The following is a 22,729-nucleotide window of genomic DNA, read 5'->3' on the forward strand; positions in this document are numbered from 1 at the left end:
GAGTATTTTATGCTATGCTCCTGCACTATAAAATATGCTCTCTTCTTGAACCAAGCAGCGCTCATCTGCACAAGCTACAGAATGGGGACAGTAGCAGTGAGGTGCTTCAAAGTAATATGGTCCATCTTCAACATGGTACTAATGGTCCCTATATTGATGTGGCTTTGCTACACCTGCAAAAAGCCAGAGTTTCTGGAATGAACACAGAATCAGAGAGCCTCTTTTTAATTTCTACAACCATACCCGAGGCATTGGCTTCTGTGCATCTACCCAGCCCTCTTTTCTTGAGTTCAGATTCTGTGTTTAGGCAGGGGACAGTCAAGATGCTCTCAGTTGTCTCCCTTCCTAAATGTCCCCTTTTCGCCACTGCCACTGTTGCTTCTTCTGACTCACTGGCCTTCCCCTTTGGGCTCAATCTGCAGCATCTCCCAGAGCTGATAGAGAAACCATGGAAATGCTACTTCTCTTTGTCACCGCTTGCTCAGACAAGGAAGGCAGGTGAATACGAGGCAGCAGCAAGGGATTGGCAGGGCACCCCTGGTGGTGCATGGGTTTCAGGAGGTGCCCATCAGTGCCGACTCCTGACACTGACCATGATGTCAGGTGTAACAAACACATTTCTGTTAAACTTGTTTGAAGAAGAGGGTTTGAGTTATTATTTATTCTTCTCCCCAACAGGACTTTAAAGCCCATGTGGTTCACCATTTTGCTGCCCTTGCCTTGATGTTCTGCTCCTGGTCTAGCAATCACGTCCGCATAGGAACGCTGGTCATGCTCATCCATGACTGTGCGGATTTCTGGCTGGAGGTAAAAGCTGTTTAGTTTCCAGCACCTTCTATTTATGAGATCATACTGGGTTTGTGTTCTTTGTTTTGATCATTCAGACATCTGGTTTGACAAGCAAAGATAGTCAATTTTGGCCTACGTCGTTGTCAAACCAGTTCCACATGAAGGGCAGCTGATGTCCCATTGGGAAAGGAAAGTGCTTTCCTTTGAAAATTACTTTGCACTTTCAAAGGTCTATTTAACAAGCATTTGAGAACTTCTCCCTCAATCTATTTTGGTTGGCTGAGTAAAAAGTGTTAGATGGATCAATGGAGGTGGCAAAGAGGTTGCATTTGTTTTGATTCGTATATTTGCAAATGATGTGAGACTGTGTGAAGCATTGGTCAGTAGTGCTATAGCCAGCTCTAAGTCCGCCCCCACTCCTTGTTCCTCATATCAGATGTTGTTTTTGTGGAGCCAAGCAGGTGTCTTGGCTAGGTTTCTAACATAAAGTTTGAAGGGAACATCCAGTAAACCAATAGGGCAATAATTGGGGGGGGGGAGTTTTATTCCCTTTCTTGTGAATGGATTTCAGGATGGATCTGGAAGCATACTCCTCCCCCCAACTATGTACCTGTTCCTTCAGAGGGAGTGCAACCCTGTCCAGAACCAGTGAACTACCCAACTCCCAGACCTGAGAACTGCTCATTCACAGTGCCTCCATCTCACCAGGATTCAGTTTCAGTCTTGTTGGCCCTCATCCATCCAGGCTCTGTTTTAAAAGAGACAGAGCCTCTCCTGAGTCATATGTAGCATGCCCCATATCTCCTAATGACCACTTCCAGCAGCTTCATATAGTTATTGAACAGCATTGGAGAGGAGCAGTGCAGGGAAGATGCCAGCATAGGAAGAATTGCACCATTGGTCCCTCCCTATCTGCACTGGGCCAGAAGTATGGAGTGCCGGAGGTGTCAGTACCAGTGGGATGGAATGGAAGTGCAGTGAGATATGCTTTGATAGCTCTTGCAGGGAGGTTTAGAAAGGACTGGGAGTGGCAGACTGCAGATTAGATAAGAGAGTATGAAGAAGAAGAGGAAGAAGAGTTTGGATTTGATATCCCGCTTTTCACTACCCGAAGGAGTCTCAAAGCGGCTAACATTCTCCTTTCCCTTCCTCCCCCACAACAAACACTCTGTGAGGTGAGTGGGGCTGAGAGACTTCAGAGAAGTGTGACTAGCCCAAGGTCACCCAGCAGCTGCATGTGGAGGAGTGGAGACGCGAACCCGGTTCCCCAGATAACGAGTCTACCGCTCTTAACCACTACACCACACTGGCTCTATGAAAGCCTATGGAAGTAGGAAGCAAGCTGCTATTGACTTATCTGGCTCAGTATTGTCAGCACTGACCAGCAACTGCTCTTCGGGATTCCAGACAGGGAACATTCCCAGCTCGGATGTCCCCATGATTGAACCAGGGACTTGCTTCATACAAGACAGAGAACCGTACCAAGAAGGACCAGCTCATGGCTGTTCTACCGCACTGTGCAACCGTTTGATAATCCTGCAGATTTGAAAGAGGGGAATCTCCTAAATTTATGGATGTTGCCTAATGGATTTGTTTGCATTCCAGGCAGCAAAGATCTTCAAGTATGCTCACTGGGAGAGAGCTTGCAGTTTCTTCTTTGTTATCTTCTCCATCGTATTCTTCACCACACGAATCATTTTCTTCCCCTTTTGGTGAGTTGCTTCATATGGACTAGCCACGTGAACACATGTTCAGGGTAAAATAAAGGGTTGTATCCAATGTAGCACTACGTAATGGGCCTATCCAGATAGGAATTTCCACTTTCTCAATAGAACTACCCTGCCTCTCCTCCCACCACTCCATCCTGAAAAGTGTTCTACACCTCCCACAACCATCTGGAGCAGATTCAGGGAGGGTGGGGAGAGGAGCAGAGCAGAGCCTAAAGTTCAAATGCACAAGTGGAGATCCTTACACTGATGGGATGCATTAGTTGGACACCAATATTACAATTATATGTCATTCAACTTCTGTTATAGTTGTGATTGTGCCCTCTGTTGGCTGTGTTCAAGGGTGAGTGGCATTTTTTTATTCAAGAAGGAACACCTATTCCTACATCAGCCTGCCTAGGTCCTTAGATCAGGGATGGAGATCAATGGATAAAAGGCGGGTTAAAAAATGCCCTTAATAAATGAATGAATGATACTGCCTGAATGGCATCACCCATAAAGAGAGGCAGAGACCTCCCTGCAGGTGTACAGGGATTCACTGAGATATACAGAAGTGGAAAAACAAGCAAACAAACAAACAGGAGCAATCTTGAACTGAAAAACTAAATGAATATGTCGAAACAAAATAAAAAAATAAAAAAATTCCTTCCAGTAGCACCTTAAAGACCAACTAAGTTTGTTCTTGGTATGAGCTTTCATGTGCATGCATACTTCTTCAGATACCATACCAAGAACAAACTTAGTTGGTCTTTAAGGTGCTACTGGAAGGAATTTTATTATTATTATTTATTTTGTTTAGACTATGGCAGACCAACACGGCTACCTACCTGAATGAATATGGCAAGTTCCGCAGAGGTTATTTTAAAATTCTTTTTTTACTTTTCTATTTTTTCCTGTTTATATTTCTGAAATAATGAGGCTTGGGTGCTTCCTTTTGAAGAAGGAAGGCACAGAGCACCAATGAACTTTGTGTTGCCGCTTGGTATGGGAGGAGCATGATGAGCTTTAGGATAGTAAACCTTTCCTGGCTGCCTTTGATTTGAGCTCTCATCTTTGCTTGGGCTCTGTCAGCATTCGAGTGTGTCTGTTCTTAATTTCAGCTTTTGCCTCTTTGTTTTTTAATAGACTTTTTGTTTTGTTCTGCATTTTGCTTTTAACTACTGTACGCTGCCTTGATGCCCTAAGGGCAGCTTAAAATTCAACCGCAATTACAGTGATCCATAATGTTCTTTGGAAAGTGGCTTGTCTCTGTTCTCTGTGAATTTGGACACCTCTTACTATATTGTAACCAAATTTTGCACGATGATTCCTGAGATCATTCCTGAGATGAGTAGGATTTCATCAGTATTTGGATACAGTTGGACACCATTTTGAATCAAGGCAGCAGGCTGAATGATGGTTCCTCAATCCTTCCCCCTGCAGATATTTATATTTGTATTGACTTTTCAATAATGTACATTAAAGGAGCACAATAACATCCATACAAAAAAAAATGTAAATACCCCCCCCCCATTGCCAGAAGTCAGGTAAGTATTATCCATATTCTATAGTATGTCCTTTACCCATGTTTGGTTACTATCTAGTTTTGTATCCCTTCAACATGGTTTTTTTTATCATAGTCTCTATCACTCAACATAGGGCACACACCAACATAGTTTTAACAAAGGAAAAGCAACCAGGAAGTCAAGATCAGTACTGATGCAGCCAACATCATGTTATCCAGTCCACATGTAATCAACGGCCACCAATTGGCCTAGAAAACACCCAATTTCTCTCTTTCCCTTTCAATACTGCTGCATCATGAGTTGTTTCCTCTGCAGGTGCTAAGTCTCCATACATTTTTGAACCATAGTTGAACCTCATTTCTGTGATGAAGGAGCAGGTTTTCAGCCATGTTTGGACATGATTTGGTGCCATCTTGAATCAAGATGGCGAGTTGAACCTTTCAAGGCTGCACAGATTTCAACTGCTGGTTTCAAAATGGCACTCATCTCCTTGTCTTGTGGAATTCCCAAGCAAAGCAGGGCATGAGGATGATAGTAAAGGTATACACTGCTTAAAATCCACCAGGGTCCCCCCCACACACACTTTGTCACAATTGTTGTTGTTCAGTCGTTCAGTCGTGTCTGACTCTTCGTGACCCCATGGACCAGAGCACGCCTATCCTTCACTGCCTCCCGCAGTTTGGCCAAACTCATGTTAGTAGCTTCGAGAACACTGTCCAACCATCTCATCATCTGTCGTCCCCTTCTCCTTGTGCCCTCCATCTTTCCCAACATCAGGGTCTTTTCTAGGGAGTCTTCTCTTCTCATGAGGTGGCCAAAGTACTGGAGCCTCAACTCACAATACCTTTTCTATTTCAGGATTCTACGAGCCACAATGATTTACCCTCTATATTATACACAGACATTCGCCCTAGCATATATCCTCTACAATGGACCATTATTGATCCTGCAAGGTCTGCATCTGTACTGGGGCTACTTAGTTCTCAAAATTTTGAAGAAATTCATCTTTATAAAGGTAAGGCTTAAGCTTCAGCCAGAGCATCGGGGTAAGTGTATGATTTGGGCAGAAGTCCATTTGATAATGATAGACTAGGAAACTCCCAGTTCTCTTAACTCTTTGCTTATTAGGAACTATCGTTTACATCAAGGGCAGGAAAACTCAGGCCTGGGGTCCAGAATGCCTCCCTCCATGCCTAGGGGTGCCAACTTGAATAAAATATTGGGGGGGCAGGTAAGCCCCACCCCTCATAACTGATCACAAGACAGGGCTCTCCCAAACCATTTGAATGGCAATGCCCATCAACTTTGGGGGGCCTAGCCCCCTCAAATATTTTATTGGGGGGTCGAAAGGACCTCGGCTTCTCGGTGTTGGCTCCTATGTCCATGTCTCTCTGTATGACCCCTGTATGTTTGTGTTTGTGTGTGTAGTTTTACACGATATTTTAAAAATGGAACAGCAAAACAGCAGTTGTCTGTACAGTGGTGGTCATAATACTGCCCTTCCTTTGCCATCTTGGATGACTTCAGCAGGCTCTCCCTCCCCATCCATTTTCCAAAGGGGTGGTGAAGTTGGCTGTGAAGGCAGCTTGTATCTCCAAAGCCATTAAGCGGATTTCAAAAGCAACCTGCTTGACAGGCCATGTCACGAGATCGTCTGTTTATAGAAGTTGGTACTATGCTAGATATTTAAATGCATATCTCTCCATCTCTCTGTGTCTTCTTCTAGCCATCCCCACTCCTGCAACTATATATTGCTGGTTCAGGGGAATGCCAATTAGATGTGGGCCTCGGTTTAGCAAGATTTTGTCTCTGTATCTAATTACTTTTGGGTGGTATTCATTCAGGAAGCAAATACAATTCTGAATTTTAACCTCGGGGCAGTATCACTGGCTGAAGGAAATGTGTGACCATTGCAAAAGTTTTCCATCTCCTCCTCTTCCTTGTATCACTGATTCATGCAAAATGCACAAGGTGATCCCTATTTCACTTCATTGGCTGCTGCTTCTGAGGGTAGGGAAACTGGTAGCATGATGAAATCACAGCATGTATTTTGTATCACTACACAAAAACCTTAAGAGGAGCGCCTGTAGCTCAGTGGCAGAGTTCAAAAGCGTCCTGGTTCAATTCCCCAGCATCCCCCAGTACTTGGAAAGACTCTTGGCTGAAACTCTAGAAAGCTGCTGCCAGTCTGTGCAGACAGTATGGAGCTAGATAGACCAGTGGTCTAGCTCAGGATAACACAGCTTCCCATATTCTCAGGGAAGAGGCCATATATCAGTGATGCCACAGATAGTTTGCACAGTTCATGGCATCTTTCCCATACGAAACGCTGGAGAGGGGTCAAATCAAATCGAGTTTGTAATCTGGGCAAATACAGAGCTAGACTGACATGGACTTATTATGACAGCACCCTGTGTTCCAGCTGTCTGGCACGCTCTTTTCAGCAGCAAGTAGATGCATATCCTCCTTCATCTCCAGTTCTTTATATGTACAATCAGTTCTACAAGCAACATTTTAGGCTGTGGTTCTTAACCATTGGGGGGGGGGTCATTGACCTCTTTGAGAATCTGGTGAAAGCTATGGGCCCCTTTCCCCAGTAAAATGCAAACAAAGGCATAACACTAAGTTTATTGCATTGGGGAAATTTGTGTCTGTGTGTGTGTTGTTCATGGATGCCCTGATGGTCCATGGACCACAGGTTAAGAATGCCTGCTTTGTGGCTTCAAAATAACTCTACCTTAACAACTATCTGAGCCCTTGTATCCCAGCCCAATCACTGAGATTATCCATTCCAGATGTATTAACACATGTTACAGAGGCCCGATTGGCCTACACTGGATGTTGGGCATTTTGTGTTGCCGGTCCCATGCCTATGAGATACTCTTCCAGCATATATCTGGCAGAGGCATTCTCACATTTGGCTTTCAGACACCTCTTGGAAACCTTTGTATGCAGACAGCCCTGTTCAGTTTTTAGTTTTAATTAGCTGGTCACCTTAAAGTTTATCTGTGTTTCTGTCTGTGTGTGTTTTGTCCTGAACCCCTGGCCTACCTGGCAGCAAGTCAGTATGTCAAGTCCAAATCCACACAAGCAAAGTCCAAAGGTCAGGAAACACAGTCCACACACAACACCTCAGCTCTTGTTTCCCTTTTGTTCTTTGCATGCTGATTGCAACATCTGGGCTTGATGAGGCATGTGACGCTCACCTGTTCTGAGCCTACTGAGGAATCACACACCACTTCCCAGAGCTAGCGAGCCCCACCTGGCCAGCTAGGGAGCTGGGCTGAGGTCCGTTGCTTTCCTCTACCTCCTAGAGTGCTACTCCTGCTTCTCCCTATTCCTCAGAGGAAACAGAGGCCCCTTTGGCTCTGGTGATGGGTCCCAATGCTCTGGTTCCTGCATATTGATCCCCATCTCCTCGCCATCCTCTGTCACCCTGTGAGTACTTCCTTCCCCATCCCCTTCTTGCCCCGGTGTATCCCAGTCCTGGCTACACTCCTTGCCAGAATCCCATTTCTTCTTCTTCTTCTTCTTCTTCTTCTACCTCTCCTCCTCCTCTTCTTCTCCTCGTCCTCCTTTTCCTGCCAGTTCATGTTATGTTTTAACTTTGTACACCACCCTAATATTTTGTGATATAGAATGTCATTTGTGGTGTAGAAATACATTTATAGATAAATGTACTATGCACCTGCGAAGGGCCAGGTCACCAGTTGGCTTTCTAACTGGCCGTCCTGAATTTGTGCTTTTGAAGAGAAGTTTTTGTTTGCCATGTCATGTTAGGTTAGGGAATAGTAACACAGAATCCACTCCCCACTCCCAACCCCATTTTGTTTGGTTTGGGCTACCATCTTGATGTTGAAGGATTTCTGTTGCTAAGAAGCACATTTTGTTTCTGTAGTACAACTCCCTCTTGTAGTTACAATGCCCTCTTGATTCAAGCTTCCAGCATCACTGAAACATGTCCAGAGCCAGAATGTCTAAACATAGGGTGGATATTTTAGGGACAAGCTTTAAAACATGTGGGGAATTGAGGATGTGAAATGATGTACTAGTGGAAAGTATCTTGCCAAAGAGAATCCGCTGAGATTAAGTGTTTTCTTTCCAGAGCTGAATGAATGAGTATAAAGGATGGCTATGCATCTATACTACCGAGGCAAATTAAGGCAGGACACTTTTAGAGCATGACTATTAAAGGATACTACTGTTGTCTGAGATGTGCAGAATGCCTGTAGGTTTTGAGTTTTTGACTTATACCCTATGCAAGCATTAGATTGCCAGGCTGTGTGTTGTGTCACACCCACAGCATCCAGTTAAATCAACAGTCTAATTTGTCAGCGCCTAAATGATATCAAGTGTCAGAACAACTTGGCCACAATAAGGAAATTTTTCCCATTCATTCATCCAGTTAAATCACTCATATGCCAGCCATGGCTTCCCAAAGGATTCTGAGAACTGTGTTTTGTTGAGGGATCTGATCTCATGAACCTACAATTAACAAACAGCTCCCAGGATTCTCCTGGACTCTTAAAGTGGCATAAGAGTGCTTTAAATGGATGTTGTGTGGATGTGACTTCAGAATAGATGGTCACGTGACAGGAAAAGCCTAGCTCCACCTCCTTCCTTTGAGCAGAGTCAATCCAGTGACCTGGAAAGGAGGGGTTCATACAGATGATCTCTCAAACAGCCAGGTCCCAAATGTTTTAGGGCTTCAGAGATCAAAAACAGCCCCTTAAATTATCCGGCATCCTAAGGAAGAACCAGTCACCTGGGGCCTGCCCATAAAAAGCAAGTCTAGAGTGAGAGACTGGGGTGATGCCTGCTGTTTCCAGGAACTCTTTAACATTGCGAGACTTTTTGTGGATGAGCTGAGAGTTTGTTTGGACCCCAGAGGCTGAGAGTTAGAAGGAAAATGAACTGATATTGATTTATACATATTAGTAACAAAAGTAACAATTTTATTTATAACACTGCATTTTTGTCTGTTGTTGCTTCAGTTTTTTGTACACCATTTAGAGATGTTTTTTAAGACATTAAGCAGTATGGAAACTAAGGAATCAAATCACTCAAACCAAATTGAAGCAAATAATGCCCAGTGCAAATGGCACAATTTTGTGCATAGACCTCATCAATCACACTCTTCTTATGTTCTTAACTGACTTTAGAGAGGACGTGCAACCCTCTTTAAAACTGGTTGCAAATCTCTTTCCAGATCAGCTGCCTTTCTGACCAACAGTGCCTCTAGCTTCTTTGACTTAAGCATCGGAGTTTTCTTTTTTGCCCTTATCAAACCCAGAATTGCTTCCATGTACTCATTCTGGATTTCCTCTGCTTTCTTGGAACTTGTTAATGGGAAAACAAAGGCAGAGCTCTCGACAAAGCAGCTCGGATCTGGATGTGGAAGTCCTCCAAGATGAAAAGCCTTGAGGTCCTCAGCACTACCTCTGAGATCAGCCCCATTAATTTGGGCAGAGAGACCATTAGGAAGGGGATGGATAGTGCACTAACAGAATCCCAAACGTGCCTTAAGCCTCTGATGCAGTGGTAGCCGATGTGGTGCCCTCCAGTTCTTGTGGACTGAAACTCCAGCATGGCCAATGGTCAGGGATGATGGTAGTTATAGTCTACGATGTCTGAAAGGCACTATGTCAGTTACCCATTCTCTAACACCCAGGACTGACATTTGAAACTGATGCACTGGGTGGGACAGATTTAACATGAACCTTGTGAAATGTTCATTGAGATGTCTCCATCTCTTGCACCATTTTGTTGGGGGTTTTTTTTTTTTTTTTGCTTGCTAATTTTGTCTCACTTGCAAAGCCTTCAGGGTTCAGACATTGCCATATTTTGAGCCAATCAACAACCTCATTTTGAGTAAGAACCTTAGCTTGGTGTTGCTTCAGCATTTTTTGTGGGCTTCTCGCCAAGGGTGTTTCCTACCACTGTAATTTTGGTCTGAATGATTACAGTGTTGCTAACACCTTGTGAGAAGCTTTGATGCGAAGGGATAATGCAAAATCCCAGTGGAGACAAACTGATTGTATGCTAATGTTTTTCTTGGTATTGGCCATCAAATCTGCCTATACTTATCTCTTCCGCAACCACAGATTTTCACCACCATCACTTCTTTGGCTCAAGATTTTTCTCCCTACTTTTTTCTCTCGATGTCATATCTGAGATGTTTCTGCAGATGTTTTCACACTGGTTCCATTCAGTTTACTGTAATAGCTGTCAACAACAAAAATGTAGCAGGGGGCCTGGGAATCCTGCAAAATATCCAGCAATCGCTTGCGGAGAAATCTTGATGCCAGCACCAAGGAGAACCTTTCACCCTCCAGAAGTTTTTGGACTACAGCTCCCATCATCCCTGACAATTGGCCATGCTGTCTTGGGCCGATGGGAATTGTAGTTCAACAACATTTGAAGGAACAGAAAAGTTCCCTACCGTTGACTTATGGTGAGGGTCTTGCCCACCTTTGGTCCTCAAATACACACACACACACACACACACACACACACCTGAAGGTGCCAAGTATTAAACCTGAATCTTTATGCATGCAAAGCATGAACTATGAGCTGTCTCTAATAAGCTCTTTAAGAATGTAAGGTGAGATCGTCTTGTTTTTCATGTTCTTTTTTTGAAAACAGGTTTTCAAGTTTACCTCTATGATCATGCCATTTGGGGGCGGATGGAGGTGGGGTAATGGAAGCTAAAGACTCCTGAGGATTTTATCTCAGTCTTTGCATAAGTATCAAGTAATGTGGAGAGCACTGTAGAGCCTGGGCCACACTTCTGCCTTAAAAACCTCAGGTTGGGATAGCTCTGTCGGCAGAGCGTGAGACTCTTAATCCCAGGGTCTTGGGTTGGAGCTCCACGTTGGGCAACATATTCCTGCATTGCAGGGGGTTGGACCAGATGGCCCTTGTGGTTCCTTCCAGCTCTACAACTCTATGATTCTAGGTTGCCATAGCCAATATCTGCCTCTCTTTCTACCGTACACATTCTCCACTGGTTAAAGGCAGACGCATTTGTAGAAAACCCCAGAGACGCGGTAAAGTGTGCTACTGTATTAAAACAATGTCTTCTCCTTCAAGTTCACTCTTGAGTCCTGTCCCGTCCCATCCCCCATCCCCCAGTTGTGACAGAAGAGTCCTTGCTGCTACAGTTGCAGTAGGTCGCACCATCTTGCTTTCCAGTGTGTGAAGCAGCAGGTCAGGAGCTGTTCCAACACAACAACAGATGAAAGCAGAGCAAACACAGCATCTTCGGAGCTGCTGTTCATGTGTTGGTCACCAGTCATTTTATAGTCAGTTATCCTTTCCAGGTGCTCAGAATTCCTATCTCACATATCCCAGCCTGGGCTAAAATTGACAAGGACAAGGTAAGCACCAGCTCTGGCATCCGCATGTTCACCCTGGATGCATGCTCCACTCTGGTGTCCTGAGGCACTTAACAGAATCTCCAAGCCAATGGTAATCATTTTCAAAACAACACATTGAAATTGAACTACTGATTCATCTCCTCTGTGATGCAGCTTGTTCTGTAAATCATGTCTGTGGTGCTGATTCTCTTGAGTTCTGTATAAATCATATTTACCCGCAATCATCTTTTCCTCTCAACCTCTTGTCCCATTGAGACTCACCGGCCTCTCTGAAGGCTCATCTTTTCCTTTAGTTTATTAGTAGACTAACAGTCTTCCAGTAGGGAGTTAGATTGTCCCAGAAGTGGGAGAGATTTTCTGTTCTGGGACATATGTACCGATGGATTTGGCTTCTGTTCTCCTTTTCATCTTTACTGATTTGGGACACCGTTGTTGTTTCATGGTTGATCAAAGAAATTACTCGGATCACTTTTGCCATTTAGGACTTTGTTTGGTGAACCAGCTTCTTTTGGCTTAAGTTTCTTTTTTTTAGTAGGTCATTTTTCCATTAGAGATCTAGCCATCTGAGATCTCTACAATTAGACAATTCTGTCTCCAAAAAGTGGCAACTTCAATTCAGTATCGAAGAAAGTAATGCACATTTCCATTTCCTGTTGTTCACATTTTCATGAAGTTACCATAACTGGGAGAGTTTGGTTGTCTTTACCAAGAGCTGTTGAATTTTAGCACTACCTGTAATAAAAAATCTGATTATACTGCCAGCCATCAGCACGTCCTGTGGCATGGAGTTACACAAGCAAATCCTGATTCTCCTTTTAATCTCACACCACTGCATTTTAACTGCACTGAGAGTGGCAACACTTTTGCTATTCACTTTTCCCCAAACAATTCATTGATTCCCATGTGTTCTATATCACTGGAAGCATCTCTATAGTCTTTCCAACCTCCTGCCGCTAAGAATCTCAGATCAGACTAAAGGTGCAGGATCAGACTAAGGGTGCATTTCTCCAATACCCTGTTTCCAGAAGCAGGCAGCCAGATGCATCCAGGAAGTCCACAACCAGGGCACAAATGCACCAGGCTTCCCCTTCTATTTGTCCCAGCAATTGATATTGAGGTCTGCTGCCTCAGAACATGGAAACCAGCTGCCGTTGGTCTCCATGCATTTGTCTGGTTTTCCACTGGAAGCCAACTGAGCCACTGGTCATTGCCATGACTCTGCACTACAAAGATATCTGCAAACGTGACATGAAGGCTGGCAACATCAACCCTGCCTTGTGGGAGTCCTTTGCAGACAACCAAAGTGCCTGGAAACAGTCAGGTCATGTTTTCATAGCAGTGACCAGAGGAGGAATGATTTCTAGAAGGAGCGCAGAGAGAAGAAACGCCATGGTGCATTTGCAGCAGCACAACCAGACACCTTCATCTGCCCCAGCTGCAACAAAACATGCAATCTTCCAACAGTTTTTCTTCACCCACAAAGGTGCATTCCTCCATTGTCTCCCAAGACATATGGGTGCCAACAGTTGGCTATATATTGATAAATGGTATGCATCCCTCTAATCCAAACCTTTCAATTTTCCCTTGAAAATTGATGAGGATTTGGTGGACCACTTAAGGATTTTTTTTACCTGTTGTAGCAATCATACTGCACTTTGCTAGAATCTTTATGGTATTAATTTGTATTTCCAGGGTTTCTTTTATTTGTTATATATCGTATTTCATTGTATTGCAATTTGAATTTCAGACAATACAAATTGCAGTGCAATAAAACAAAATATAAGAAACCTATCTCCACAAATAAAGATGAAGCTTCTAAATTCTAGCCACCCATTTACTCTGCTGCCAAGCCTCCCCGCTCCTTTCAAGCGCCTCCCCTTCCCATTGCTGCTAGTCCATTCTGCTCACCTTCTGAGCATACCACTTGGTTCTAAGAATGATTGAGTAGCCACTGCACGTACCATTCACAGACCCTGCCCCTAGCCCAGCTGTTCTTCACAGACATGCCATGGACCACCTAAATGAAGCTTGCAGACTGCTAGTGGGAACCTCTGCTCTAAACTTACAAGGAGGAATCTATTGCTCTCCAGATGTTGGTGGGTTCCAACCCTCCATCATCCCCAGCCAGCGTGGGATGATGCCGGGGTGATGGGAGTTGGGAGTCCAAAAACATCTGGAGGGCCACAGGTTTCCACACCACTACCATAACAGCCATTTTGTTGAGCATCTTTGGTGCCTTATCCCACTCTACTCCATCCCAACCCCCAATTGTGGTATTTGAAAGCTTCTTTATACAGTTTAACAGGCTCAAGTAGTAAATATTTTATTGGGCTGTTTAGCTTCAGGCCACGTGTGGGTGTTTGGGTGGGGTGTCCTTGTGTTCAAATGTTCCTATAGGAAAGAAATTCCCTGCGTATAGATAAACGAACTGTCAGGGAGAAATGATGCTGAGCTTGTCTCAATGACCTGCTAGCTTTCTATGTTTATGGAGCTTTCATTGAAGGAGAAACTGTAGTCTTCCTACCTGAAAAGATTCAGACCAAGATCAGCTTTCCCATTTGATTCTACTGGTTTATCAGCTGGCCTTGATTTACAGGGCATGGTAGCATGGATTCATCTTGTTAACATCTCCTTATTCTCTGTTTTATCTTGTAACTTCACCTACCCGCTACATCCTGTGGCTTAAAAACCTTCCACTCAGCATATGAACACTTGGGCAATGTTGCTTAAGCAACTCAGCCTACATGGAACACTGTGGAACTGGCGACAACTTTGCTGGTGAAAGGATACAGTTTTCACACACACTCCTTGCTGCTCCTATCCCATTCAACTTCAGAGTGGCTTTCAGAGGAAGAATAGGGAATGGTGCCATTCTTCAGCAGCCGAAAATTCCAAGAAGCTGGATGGCTTCTATATAGTGTGAAGCTCTCCTCCTTTTTTATTGACTTCCTCTTCAGTCAAAAACAAAAGCAAAAACCCTTGGCTTTTGTACAACATCCCCGCTCTGGAATGTGTTTCATGGAGAGTAAGTTGGCCAAGGTTGGAGTCCAAGATCGAAATCTGATGCTGCAGGCAAGAGTGTAAAATGTTCCTGCCAAGGCAAAGATCTTCCTCAAAAGAACATGCCGGTCTCCACCCAATGAATTCTTTTCAATTTATAGAAAATCAAAGAAGAAGGTGTTTTGTTTTCTTATTGGCCCAGAAACCTATCAGTCAAGGGAGCTGAACAGGATATCTGGTAAAAAGGAACATCTCAAAATGCCGCATGAAGAAAATCAGCAAAGTGACCTTTTTCTCACACTTCCTTCACTCTGGTACATTATTCGTAAACACTTGCCTGGTGAGCTCATTCAGAAACCATTCTTACTCCCCAAAGCTGAACATTCTTGTGGCAAAAGCAATACCCATTTCAGAGGATTTTGCCCTTGAATGTTTTGAGAAAAATACTTGAGGGCAAAAAGCATCAATGGAAGATGTACTTCCTCAGTTTCCTGTACAACCTTTTGTCCTCTACAGGTTTTTCCTCAGCACTTTCATGGCTTCACATAGGAACGGGAAACAGCAATGCAGTAATAAGGGATCTTGGGGTTCCCTTCTGGATGTAATGTCACTTGGAAAAATCACAAAGGGAAGACTTCAGCTTTTGTGCAGAGAACAGCCCTTTTGATTTTGTAGGAAAATACTGCCCAGAAAATCCATACCAACCAGATCCACACCTTCAGTAGTGAAGAAGAAGGCAGTGGTGCTCACCTGACCTCTGGTTCCTTTGCTGCTTCATGTCCCAGGATGGAGAAAGGGCAGGGCAAGGGTGGCACATTGCAAATACACCAGCAGCTCCTCTCCCTCTGCAACCATTTGTTCAGACTTGTGAATGTGATTCTGGTTAATCAATTCAGGTGCAAGTTCCAACCAGACTCTCTTTCAATTTCATCTTTGTATGTCGCTATGGCATGATGGGAGTCATTCTGCTCCCATGCTAACACCCTTGGCATCACACAGCAGTGTGCTTTGGTGCCAGCCCCAAGTTCCCAGAAAACCTGATTGTTCTGGGAAACACCATTGATGTGGAGACAATAGTTCGCTTCTTTCCTAGGATTCCAGGCAGCTCGCTTCTCTGTGTGAAACTGTTAAATATAAACCACTGGGTGCAGATCATGTGGGCAAGCAGGCAACATCCTTCCTCTCCAAGTGGGACAGAGCCACTATGCCAGCTTCCCAGTAGGTGGGTCACAGTGGCTTAACAATGTGGACAGGCAGAAGGGAGATTGGCGTGATGCAAGCAAATTTGCAGGATTGCCCCCACTGGAAAGTTTGCGCTATTCTAACCTCCCTCCTACATTGCCCCTCTCCTTCCTGGTGTGGACGAAAGTATTTGAGAATTATTTTAGGGTTGCAAAGATCTGGAATTAAAGAGTTGGAAGGACCAAAGAGTCATCCAGCCTATCCTTCTGCAATGCAGGATCTGTTAAAGATCAGTTTATTGAAAGGCTGTATTGCTTGTGAGGAACAGGTAGAAACCCAGCAGAGAGTCTCCTACTTTCCCCAAGGGAAGCAGGCTTTTTGCACCCATTTTCATAGGGCTTTTTCTCAGCTGGATCTCATGCCTCCACCCCAAAACTCACTTACCCCGTTTTGGGGAAACAGAGCAAGGACTGGAGGGGGGGCTTCAAATGTTGCCAAGGACCACCAAAAGTGGCCCAAGGGCTGCATGCAGCAGATCACTGGTAGAGCATGAGACTCTTAATCTCAGGGTAATGGATTTGAGCCCCACATTGGGTGAAAGATTCCTGCATTGCAGGGAGGTGGCCTAGATGACTCTGGTGGTCCCTTCCAGCTGGGATTCTGTGAATTTAGCCAAGCTTGTTTCAAAGAAGGTTTTACTTCATCATGTCATCTTCAGCTAACCTTGCAGTTATGTTCTTCCAGCTCCATCCCAAGAATTTGTTTTTGATAACAAGTTCTGAGAACACCACTTTTCCTTTGTCACGTAAGCATCCAATCCCCGTTCCCTTCCATCATCACCCCTTGTCAGCAACCTCAAGCAGAAGGTTTTCAGGCATGGGGTCTTTTACTCCCACACAGATAAGCAAAAGTGACCCTCCCCTGACCCCCACTAGGAAGCTGGCCAAGCAGCTCCATCCCACCTTGCAAGCTGAGTCTTGGCCTGGCCCCCTCTGAAGGGCTGAGGAAGCAGAGCCATTTCAACTGCCCAGACGATCTGTGATGACAGCACTCGATAAAATGCACCCCAACCCAAGAAGTCTGTTTTTTGGCTAAGGAAGCATTCATAATGTGAAACAAAGTCTAATAACAAGGAGCCCTTTAGCTCAACTCTAAGCTTTTGTCTTAGGGTTAACAAAGAAATTCCGTAACAGCACCAAAATGCTTATTATATCGGCCTTTGTTTCGTTGCCAAGAGGGGATTTATAATTGGACTCGCTGGGGAAGCAATGGGATGTGATGACTTGTGCGGGGCTGCCTGAGCTTTTGACATTCTCCCAAAGTCACATACCCTGGAGTAGTTAGTGGATTTCAATAACACAACCCTGCAGAATTTATAGGAAGCCCTGGAGTACATGATTAATTGCGAATTATTGTAGTCTCCACTTCGTTAAAACTGAGCAGTAACTTAAGAAACTAGTTTGATATTGAGTGCTGTTGGCTTTTCTGGATCCTGGAAAATGAGAGACGTGGAGGTCATACAATGGTAGCGTTGTAAGGGACCCTGGGGGTCATCTAGCCCAACCCTCCTGCTATTCAGGAATCTCAACTAAAGTATCTATGGCAGGTGACCATCCAACCTCTGTTTAAAAATTCCAAAGGAGAAGGAGATTCCAGCACCTTCTGAGGGAATCTGTTCCAATGTCAAACAGCTCTTATTCTCCCGATCCACCAAGCTTGTAACTCTAGCAAAAATAAAAAGTGGGGGGGGGATGAGATTTGTCTGGCATGACTTGTTTCTGAGAAACCCATGCTGGCATAGTAATCACAGCATCCTTTTCTAAGTGCTCGCAAACCAAATGCTTGATTACCTGTTCAAGGACCTTTCCTGGTATTGATATCAAGCTCACTTGTCGGTAGTTCTCCCCCACCTCTTTGAAAATGGGGGCAACATTTGCCCACCTCCAGTCTGCAGAGACCTCACCTGTTATGCAAGAATTTTCAAAGCTTATAGACAGAGGCTCTGAGATTACCTCCACAAGCTCCTTTAGTACTCTTGGGTGGAGCTCAATAGGCCCTGGAGATCTGAATTCATTTAAAGTATCTAGGTGCTCCCCTAACCCCCTTTATTCCTGTCTTGGGCTGCAGCTCCCTCCTTGCGTCTTTATTCCGTTATCACCAGGCTGGGCAGAGGAGATAAGTAACTTTTTCTTATTAGGCTTTTGCAGGCTTGCAGAGGCAGGAATTGAAACAATCATTTTTTTCCAGTTGTACAAAGGGAGCAGGGCAAACAGATTTCTCCTGCGATTGGTGGGGGTGAGAAAGCTTTCGTTCTTTCAGGGTGTCCTCACAATCAAATGCGTGGCTATAATTCTTTGCACACTTCCTCAGGAGCAAGCCCCATTGGAGATGGTGGAACTTGGATCTATGTGTTCTATACAGATTGCCCATGCAGACTGGATTGTACTGATGGACTCAAAAGTTTTGGTACCATTCTATAATTATCCCATGATGCATTTGGGTTATCCATCACACGCTACTGTCAATGAAAAAGGAAGATTGTCTTATCACCGCATGAATGGATTGTTAATAGGCCAACTGAAGGCCATCATCCAGGCCTATTCACAACAATTTTATTTTATTTTTACATGTTGGGATTAACACGAGTTGACTTTTTCAGTGGATTTAGATACCTGGAATTATTATCCTTGTAACTATTCAGCAGGGCTTCAACACATCCTAGCTTGAGGTGGCTGTTTTTATAGAACGTCTCGAGTCGTGATCTGGTGACATTTCACATAATTTCAGAGCAGATTCCACAGTCCACTAAAGAAAAGAGAGAGAGCAATGAAATAGTCTTGAACGTGCAAAACAGGCGGAAAGATCTATCCTTGTGCTTTTCCTCTTCTGCTTGCACTACACAAAAGCAACAGCCTTCTTTATGTGTTCATGGATGAATGCCCCATTAATATTTCAACCAACTTCCAGATAATACACTGGGGGTGGGGTGGGGCGGGGCGAGGAAGCATTCCCTCATGAACACAGCCTCAAGATCTTTAGACCCATAGGAAGCCACCTTCTTTTGAGTCATATCAAGGGACCATCTAGTCAAGGATTGCCTTCATTGACTGCCAACAGCTGTCCACTGCTTCAGACAGGGCATTCCTACCTGGAGATGCTTGGGACTGAATTTGGTACCTCTTGCATGCAGAGCAGATGCTCTACCACTGAGCCACAGCCCTTCTTGGCTCAGTCACAAGCAAATCCAGCATGTGCACACCCAGAACTGGACAGTAAGCCCAGTTCCTATTCTCTCTCTGTGCTCAGCATGTCTGCTCTTTTTTAATTTGTGGAGGCTTTCCTCCCTGTGCTCTCCTGGTGGTAATCATCGCGGACCCCCAGAAAACATGGTTGCCTTTTGTTTTTTTGTTTTTTATAAGAATTTATTGGCATTTTTCTATAACAACATATACCCACACCCACACCTACAATTAAACAAATGCAAAACACATAGAACAAATACAAACAGTGTCAAGTTTTCTTATTGCATCTTTCTAGGAAAAAAAAAAAAAATTTCTATTTCCGTATCTTGACTATTGACTTCCCCTGCCTTTTCACCTTCGAGTTTATATCCTAAGTCTATTTTATAACCATTTCTCCTAACAAAAAAAAAATTAAATTCAGTTGTATAATTACAATCAATTATATCTTCAACATTTTACTAAAAATACATCACTACATCTTGATCTCAATCCTCTTATTCCATAAACATAATTTGACTGCGAATGCAAAGTGAGTCCTTAGCTCAGGAAGTGCCAGTGGGCGATTTGAACAAAATGATACCTCATCAATTGTCTGTGCGGGGAAGGTTACTTTTCCTTTCCTTCTATCTGATGGTGTGCCAAGTTTATCCTACAGTATTTACACTATGATTTGTTTGTTTGGATACCCTTGTGAGCATTGCTCTGGAAAAGACAAAAGAGAGAACTCCAGGAAGTTTATGTTTTGCGGTCAAGCTGGTAGAGTTTATGCTTTAATTTTCCCTCCTAGCTTTACTCTGTCTTCATGGAAACTTAATAGATAAAGGGGAGTGGGGGGAAATGACAGACAATTGCCATCAGATTAGCTACTAACATAGGAGTCTTTTACTAATTGTAGACCTGGGACAGATCTGAAAGGCCAATGAAAGAATGCCTGCACTTGTTTTGCAATTCTTATCCCAAAATGTTCCAAGGCCGTTGTGCACTTACCTGTGAGCTCACAAGGGCTTACTTTTGAGTAGAGATGCATGGGATTGCACTGATGTTGGGTGGAAAAGACTGAACTGGAAGCACTGGGAATACTTCCTCCTGCTGCAAGAGATTGGTGGGTGGAACTTGATTCACAAAGTGTAATGGTAGAGTCGCATAGCTATTTCACACAGCTATGGGTGTTCATTGGGAGAAATTCAGACTTAAACACTGGTGAATTTTCAAATGCCTGTGAAAATGTGGAGAACTGAACATAAGAATGGAAAAATGAGAAACGGAGGGAAACCAAAATTGACAGTCGCCCAGCCCTGGGAGGTACTGGTGAGACAATGACAATGTACTAGTAGACTCACTGCCCCTCCTGCATCCTACTTGTTCATGAGTATTTATGACGGAACAGAGTTACAGTTTCACATGAATCAGTTCTTACAATTGAGTAACTCTGTATAGGTGTGGGAATTTCCACCTGCTCAAGGGCAGAAAAAAATGACACAATCCATTTGAACGGTTTACCATGTTACCTCTCCTTTCTGACTCAAAGGCCTTTGCTCCCCCTGACCTGTTTTTTTTCTCCTCCTCCTCCTCCTCCTCCTCTGTATTTTCTACCAAATTATTCTTTGTTCTCAAGCAACTTTGGTCCAAATGTGCCTGGCCTCTGTTTTAGTGCAATGTAACCTGGGACGATGTAAGTTAATCTGTACATTGAGTTTCTAAACATGATTCCGGTGTAGGGCGCAGATTTGGCGAGAGTGTTTTCAGATCAGTTTCAACCTCTGATTTGCCACCTCTTTCTTGAATCAAAAGTAGCCTGTTTCCATTCCTTCTGAACAACACACCATGTCCTTTGGTTTAACTATATGTTCTGCTGCTGTCAGCAATGGATGTGTGTGTTGGTGTCTGTGGATGTTGACTAATACTCTTCCTCCCCTCCCCACTTAGAATGTGAAAGATGTAAGGAGCGATGAAGAAGAAGAAGATTCTTTCAGTGATGTCGAAGAGGAGTGCACCAAAAATGGAAGCAAGAATGGATTGAGCCACCCTCTCCTAAACAACAACAATCATTAGCGTGTTGCCAGCGCCTTCTCCTCAGGGTGCTGTTTGCTGCGCCTGAAACCCATCCTACAGTAGAGAGCTTAGCGTCAACATCTTAACTGGAGTCCATGATTGATTTTATTGCCGGCCAGTTGAGCTGGAAGAGAGCCCAGTTTCTTAAAAGAGCAAGAATAATTTGCTTAACTCGACAAAATGTGTTTAATGGGCCACTTTCTAACACACTGCATACGGGTGCATGGCAATCCTGACCTTTTCAACTCTTGAGAATTCTCAAGGATCGCCAAACAGTCTTGGAGTGTCATCATTTCGAACTGAGCTGCTCACACACTTAGAATTTGATAAGCGCTTTAAACAGTTTTGCCGAGTCTCTAATAATGTTTTAACATGGTTTCATAAGTGTGGAGTTTTATGTGATGGAAGTTGTTGCCACCAGATTTTTTTTCAGTAAGGCATTAGGCCATCTTTGTGGAGTTTCAAGCCTTTATCGGTTGGTTGCTTACCTGAGAATTGCTTCTAATTCTCTCTTGGGAGGGTTAACCTTAGCAAGAGGCAGCGTGGACCACTCTACCAAGGTTCTTTGTGACATTTCCCTCCAGAATGATGATTGATCGTTAAGCCACTCTGGGAATTGTTGTTAAGTTGGTTTGTTACTCTATGGTAGAAGCACAAGACATTGTGGGAGGGCCCAGCAGCCACCCTCTGTGTGGGGAGCCTGAGAACATAGGAAGCTGCCTTAGACTGAGTCAGGTCTATCTTGCTCAGCATTGTCTACACAAGCAGTTCTCCAGGGTTTCAGATAGGATTCTTGCCCGTTTTACCTAGAGATGCCGGGTATTGGACCTAGGGCCTTTTTCATGTAAGGCAGATGCCATACCATGGAGCTACAGCCCTTCTCTGCCCTGGAAGATGGTCCAAATGGCATATCTGGTGGCTTACCACACTGGCTGCATGGAGAGCTGGGAGCTCCTGGTCCTAGCCCAGGTGGTTGCTGACAGCTCAGCACCACCTTCCTACCTCTTGAGTTAGAGATTTCTTGCTGGGCCTCCAGCAGCCTTGTGCAAATTGTGGGTGGCAGTGATCCAATGCATAGATCATTCTGGAGTTGAAGGGCATGGAAGGCCTTGGTTGGGCTGTATTGCTTCTTTCTTAGCTCAGTTGTGCCAAGTGGGAATTGTACTTTTTTAAGGAAAGCAGATCATTTGATGATGCCTTGAAGCCCTACAAAGAATTCTTCTTCCTTTATGTTTTTGTTACATTGCTTTGCAGTGAAGTGTCCATAGAAGCCTGCTGCTTTCTCTCTAAAAAAAAAAAAAAATTATCCTCCAAGAAACCAAGTAACACATCTGGAGTCCATGACTGCCTCTGTTTCAGGTTGGCCCAATAATAATAATAATAATAATAATAATAATAATAATAATAATAATAATTTATTTATACTCCACCCATCTGGCTGGGTTTCCCTAGCCACTCTGGGTAGCTCCCAACCAAATATTAAAAATATGATAAAAGATCATTAAAAACTTCCCTAAACAGGGCTGCCTTCAGATGTCTTCTAAAAGTCAGGTAGTTGTTTATTTCCTTGACATCTGATGGGAGGGTGCCACTACTGAGAAGGCCCTCCTCTGCCCAGTTGCCTGTAGCTTCACTTCTTGCAGTGAGGGAACTGCCAGGTGGCCCTCCGCACTGGACCTCAGTGTCCGGGCTGAATGATGGGGGTGGAGATGCTCCTTCGAGTATACTGGGCCGATGCCGCCGAGGGCTTTAAAGGTCAGCACCAACACTCTGAATTGTGCTCAGAAATGTACTGGGAGCCAATGTAGGTCTTTCAGGACCGGTATTATATGCCCTCAGCCATTGAATTCTTG

General features: G+C 44.1%; 1 protein-coding gene across 1 annotated transcript in view; it reads left to right on the forward strand.

Annotated features, from left to right (window-relative positions):
* Positions 1 to 22,238, forward strand: part of LOC117056462 (protein Lines homolog 1-like) — an 89,382-nt gene extending 67,144 nt beyond the window's left edge. Inside the window, exons 13-16 of the mRNA XM_033166848.1 lie at positions 679 to 807; positions 2,395 to 2,501; positions 4,880 to 5,036; positions 20,751 to 22,238. Of these exons, the coding sequence (XP_033022739.1) occupies positions 679 to 807; positions 2,395 to 2,501; positions 4,880 to 5,036; positions 20,751 to 20,876 (519 nt within the window). The 3' untranslated portion in view covers positions 20,877 to 22,238. The remainder of the gene's footprint in view (positions 1 to 678; positions 808 to 2,394; positions 2,502 to 4,879; positions 5,037 to 20,750) is intronic.
* Positions 22,239 to 22,729: the final 491 nt, after the last annotated feature.

Source organism: Lacerta agilis, chromosome 13, assembly GCF_009819535.1.
Source record: "Lacerta agilis isolate rLacAgi1 chromosome 13, rLacAgi1.pri, whole genome shotgun sequence".
Taxonomy (NCBI): domain Eukaryota; kingdom Metazoa; phylum Chordata; class Lepidosauria; order Squamata; family Lacertidae; genus Lacerta; species Lacerta agilis.